The sequence below is a fragment of the Chiloscyllium punctatum genome, chromosome 38 (genome assembly GCF_047496795.1).
Source record: "Chiloscyllium punctatum isolate Juve2018m chromosome 38, sChiPun1.3, whole genome shotgun sequence".
Taxonomy (NCBI): Eukaryota; Metazoa; Chordata; class Chondrichthyes; order Orectolobiformes; family Hemiscylliidae; genus Chiloscyllium; species Chiloscyllium punctatum.
The window spans coordinates 49198802-49204801 of record NC_092776.1 but is presented as its reverse complement, the minus strand read 5'-3'; the positions used below and the strand labels follow the sequence as shown (position 1 = coordinate 49204801).

The 6000-nt window shown below is 38.4% G+C and overlaps 1 protein-coding gene across 1 annotated transcript in view; it reads right to left on the bottom strand.

The window, feature by feature from the left end:
- Positions 1-980: 980 nt before the first annotated feature.
- asah2 (N-acylsphingosine amidohydrolase 2) overlaps positions 981-6000 on the bottom strand; it is an 85870-nt gene continuing 80850 nt past the window's right edge. The window contains exon 21 of the mRNA XM_072557853.1: positions 981-1695. Coding sequence (XP_072413954.1) covers positions 1512-1695 — 184 coding nt within the window. The 3' untranslated portion in view covers positions 981-1511. The remainder of the gene's footprint in view (positions 1696-6000) is intronic.

Genomic DNA, 6000 nt, shown 5'->3' with positions numbered 1-6000 from the left:
TCATAACCTTTCTTTCCTTAAATGCTGAACCTTGTGACAGAATTCCCGCATTCAGATTTTTACACCCACTGCCAAGTCCGAACAATTCTTAGTAAGAACATATTGACCTGGCTTTCAATATCTTTTTGACAATTAAAGCTTTTTTTGTTAACAATAGGTCATGACATGTGCTTGCTCCACAGGAGATGGTGGTCTATTTTCCAACATTTGTGTTTTTTTTCAAATTAAAGCAAATACCAGTTAAGTCCACTTGCGAATCTGACCAATGCCAAGGTGATAATTCAAAGTAAACTCACTAGAAAACAGTGGGACTATCATGGTATCAGCAGATAATGTCCTCCAGCACATTTAAATTGAGTTAAGTATTACAATTACTGATTGGTAAGAACATACTGCAATTCATCCAAGATGGCTGCCTCGTAAAGGGCACTGCAGTAGAATATTGGCAAGGTGTTGACCTAATTTGACCCAATTAGCAAAATCCACCTCAAAGAAGTGAGGCATTGTATATTACCTACTCACTTTAATAACGTGAATTCACCCTTTCATTGAAATATAGTCAAGATAACCAAGTAATGAATCATTCTGCAACTTAAAGCTGTTGAATTGTACATTTGTGAGCAGATAGTCTGGAAAGACCATGTGTACATTATGGATGTATATCTAGTAATTCTATTTAAACACTTGAGAAGCCCTTACTTTTTAATGTCAATCATTTCAAGTGTTTTTTAACCTATAAACCTAATGAGATAAAGTGTTTTGGTTTGGGCTAGTGTCTACATTCTTAATCATAACAACAGCTTGATATCATAAGGAAAGGAAGAAAATTACTACTGAACATTAGCATGATAATTCAAGGTTTAGAAAAATAAGCTGTAGTTGTTTGTCAATACTGTTCCTGTAATTAAACAGCAAAGTAATGTGCAAATGTTTAATGATTGCGTGGTATCAACTAGTAAAGCCAAATCAAATACAACTAATTGAATCAAATTTTGTTTTATTAATTGACAATCCTGCTCCAGAAAACTGAGGGATTAACCCAATTTTTGCGTTATCACAAAAGAGAATTCAAGGTAATCACTTGATTTAGTGGGCAAAATTTCAAATATTTTAAATTTGCTCAGTTCTCTTTTTCACCTCAACACATAAGATATTAGAAAATACTTCCAAACAAAACCAAAGCTACTTGTTATGGAAAAACGATCAACTTTGTCAATATTATTATTTCATTTTATTTTACTGACTAATCATTGACTACACACTCAGCGTGGGCAAGTTGAGCAATCTTCCAGATGTTAAGGCAATTTATTAATGCTTTTGCGCAATTTGAGACTCTCCCATCTTATATCTGCCCTGGAAACATGCCTGGTAACAATCAATAGCAAATCATTCAACCAAATCATGAATATAATGCACAGATTTATTTTCTTTTAAATTCACTGCTCCATGGTAAAAATCAAATAGAATTTAAATTGCAAAATGTAAACATAATTTTTAATGGTTTATGAGTTTCACTTCCTCACTTCAAAAGGGGATGAGGAGCCCTCATAAGGAGTGAAGACTGGTTTCAGAAACTGTAGTCTCTTAAAGTGACCAAAATGGCGCAGTTTGTATATTCCGAGCTCTGCAGTGCGAGGGATGTGCCAGGCCACTGTGACATTGCTATTACCTTTAGGTGCTTTGTTCCAGTACAATCTAAAAACAAAAACAAACTTCCATTATTAAATGCAAACAGAATAAATCCCACAGTCACCTGCAAAAAAGTCAGGCTGTGAAGCTCATGCTAACCAATGTTTGTAAGGTGGATTCGAAAACAACATATCGGGGACGAAACTTGGTGATACAAAATGGTGTTGGTGGATTGGCCACCAGTTTTATGCAGCATCTGATAATTAACTCCATTGACTGCAATGAAGCTGAATACCAGCTGCTGCATACAATGGACACTGAACCTAGAATGCATCACCGCCCAAGTTATTTCTACCTTTTCTCCATAATTCTTGAATACATGGCACATGGAAAAATTGAACAAAGGTTAGAATGTCCTTCAGCCTGAAGCTGCTCCTTTAACAAGGTTATGTTGTCCTTGGCTTTGTTTTCCAGAGAGGTTGTAAAAGCAACGATTCCGAAAGATCTGGGCTTAGATGGGTTTTGGGGCCAAATTGATTCTCGCTAACAGATACTGCCTGGGTAAAAAAGGCTTTCAAGTTTTGAGAAAACATGTGGACATTGAAAGGGGAATGGCCAGTTCTCCCAGCTCAGTTTTCCTTTAGTCTGGTTTGGTTTTTGCCAGTCTGGCTATTCACTGAAAGCAATTTAAAACTGTTGGTCCATGCTGACCCTCCCTCTCTCTGACATCTCTCCTGTAAGAACCCGCGTTTGATTTTCCCTTTTGTGACAAGGGGTGTTTATGGGGAGTGTTGCAGGTATTTGGAACAGCGTCATCAAGTTGGGATAGTCTGTTGGGTTTCCAGATAGGTTAAATTATTCTGTATTTTGTTAACTTTTGTTTGTGTTTCATTCGGTAATCTTGTAAATAAATTTGGTTTTGTTGAAAACTAAGTGGTCTGACCAGCTGCATCCCTCCTGGAATATCCACTGTACACCTGCTTAAAACAATGAGCAAAGTTAGGGTCTGGGCTACTTTCTTGAAATTTTTGAGGGGGTCAGGCCTGATCCAATAACATGATGCATTGACTGATTGAGGAGAATCTTGAAGATACCATTGCTGGATAAGTTTATGCAAAGTTCCATTGCAACCGACAATTGCCAGAGATGAGGTATAAACAATGACTGCAGGCGCTGGAAACCAGATTCTGAATTAGTGGTGCTGGAAGAGCACAGCAGTTCAGGCAGCATCCAAGGAGCAGCAAAATCGACGTTTCAGGCAAAAGCCCTCCTGATGAAGGGCTTTTGCCCGAAACGTCGATTTCGCTGCTCCTTGGATGCTGCCTAACTGCTGTGCTCTTCCAGCATCACTAATCCAGAAATTGCCAGAGACACCTATTTATATTGAGTGACTGCAAGAATTGCTCCAGCACAGAGGGAGACTACGCAATCCAACTTGACTTTCTTGGTTGACCAAAAGAACAGTTTACCTTGTGCCACTCACCAAACGTCTATCCGTGGCCCTGCACTTTATTTTCTCTTCAATTAAGAATCCAATTCCCTTTAGATTTAACTTGCCTCCGCCACCCTCTCAGGTAGCACATTCCAGTTGCCAGCTGCTCAATGTATGAAAATGTTTCTACTTTTGATTCCATTAATTTTGCCAAATATCTTAAGTCTGTAGATCTTTCCTCTCAACCCTTCCACCAATGGAAACAGATTTCCCCTTTCTATTCTGTCCAGCCTTCATGATTTCTAATATCTCTATCAAACTCCCTCTCAACCATCCTTTTGAGGACAACAGTCCAAACTTCACCAATCATTCAACATAAATCAGTTTCCACAATTCTGGAACCACATCCATGAATTTTTTCTGCACTCTCAATAAATCAGTTTCCACATTCTCCTTACCAACATGAATCACTTCACACTTCTCTGCATTAAATTTCATCTATCACTTGTCCTGCTGTGCTTTTCCAGCACCACACATTTCAACTCTGATCTCCAGCATCCGCAGTCCTCACTTTCTTCCCATCATTTGTCTGCCCATTCCATCAAGCTGTCTACATCAATTAGATGCTCTACTGTGTTCTCCTCGGTGGTGTTCAAAATGCTTCCAAGCTTTGTATCAAATACAAGTTTGGGAATTTTGTCTTGTACACCAAAGAACTGACAAAGTCAATAAATATAAATGAAGGGCAAGGTTCCCACCAACAACCTATGGCAAACTTTACCGCAAACCATCCCTCAGTCTGATAAATATCCAAGGATCATTTTCACTCAGCCAACTTAATATCCCTGTCACTACTATCCTTTTCATTCTGAGTGTTACAACTTTACTCATAAGTCTGTTGTGCCCGTTATCAAAGGCCACATACACCACATCAACAACATTACCCTAATTAATTGTGGCGCTGGAAAAGCACAGCAGGTCAGGCAGCATCTGAGGAGCAGAAGAATCAAGGTTTTGGGCATAAACCCTTCATCAGGAATGTGAGCTTTGCCTGAACTGTCGACTCTCAGTTCAGGCAAAGCTCACATTCCTGATGAAGGGTTTATGCCCAAAACCTTGATTCTTCTGCTCCTCAGATGCTGTCTGACCTGCTGTGCTTTTCCAGCACCACACTTTTCGACTCTGATCTCCAGCATCTGCAGTCGTCGCTTTCTCCTTATCCAAATTAATTGTCCATGTTACTTCATCAAAGAATTCCAGCAAGTTAGACAAACCGGATTTGTGCTTAACAAATTCATGTTAGCTTTCCTTACATTTTGTCATGAATTGTTGTTTGTAAAAGCTTCACTACAGCTAATCTGAAACTGACTGGCCTGTAGTTACTGGGATTATTTTTACACCCTTTCAAAAATACATGCTTAGAGCACTTTTAGTAAGCATATAACATTTTGAACAAGCATGAAATATTTATTCTCCAAGCCCGTGGCATAACCCCGGAGTCTAAGATTGGAATATTATGGCCAAGACTTCTGCAATTTCTATTCTCACTTTTCTCGGTATCATTGTATTCACCTTAGCCAGTCCTAGTGCTCTCTCAGCTTTAGGTACACAGCCTTTTTAAAACCTCCTTTTTATAAATTTGAAACTCTTCCAGTATCTGAATTAACTCCACTTTCCCCACAATCTGCCCAACATTATCTTCCTTAGTAAAGACAGGTGCAAATTATTCAAACATCAGCTACCTCCTTCCATCTAATCCTTTTTTTTGGTCCCTGACTGACCCTAACCCTCCTTTTTTCCTATGAATGTCTTTGATACGTTGAACAGAAAATGAATCAACTGTTTCTAACTGTGGTTGTTTGTATTTCTGAAGGTTGCATCAGGGTCACACAATTTAGCATTCACTCCAATATCTTTAAAACTAATAAAAGAAAGAATAACGTTTTTAACATTCCTAGAATGAATCTCTTGGTTTGCTCATAATCGGGTGCTGGAAGTTAAATTTATGAAAACCCCAACTCAATCCTGAAGGGTTGACAGCTTTAACCAAACTTAGTAATTTTCCTTTAGTTTCTTTCTCCTGTCGAGTAGCAGTTGGTTTTGAACCAGCTATTGAACAAAGCAAACCCAATCTGTTCATGTCTACTTTCAGCAGAATTGCGTAATCATTTAAACTGATCAACTAGAAAGGCTGCTTTCGACTAAACTGCAAACACACACAATTCCTTTCAGTAAGTTTCGTGCATTTGAACTTCTGTTTTACAGTCATGGCTTAATTTGCAGCTGGCATTTTAAATACACTCTCAAATAGGTTTCTGGCTTTGCAAATCACCATCGCCACACAGAGCATGGTTCGAACAATGATAATCTCCTGATGTCTGTGCAAACTCTTACTGCTAACAATTATTATCAATACTAGATTAAACCAGCTCTCAGTTTCTGAACAAATAGCAGTTAGACTCTGTTAATGATCTCCATGATGGAATCCTCTCTCAGACCCAAGAGCCAATCAGAGATCGATCTTTGGAGGTCATTGAACTAGCTTAAGCAGACATGGTTCCATGAGGGCATCTGTGCTGAAGTTTCTCAACATTAGCCTATGCTTTTCAATAGTGCTCGCATAAATCCAGCTGGGACCATTCAAATAGACCAGAGACAAATTCTAATTGTCGGATTTTTTTTTAAACACATTTCTGGTATTAATTATAATATTGGTTCAGCAATATACAGCCTACAGCAAAGAAAAGGTAGACTTAAAGTTCCAATTTTGGCTTTGATTGATTAATATCAACTAATTGATTGATGAAGACACCTTTTCTCTTAAACTACTACAGTAACCACAGAGGGCAATAAAACTACAAAATCTTGATCTATGTTGCAAATGCATTTCAACTGGCCCATGGCCAATTGGGGATGAAATTAGTTTTAAATCTACAGAC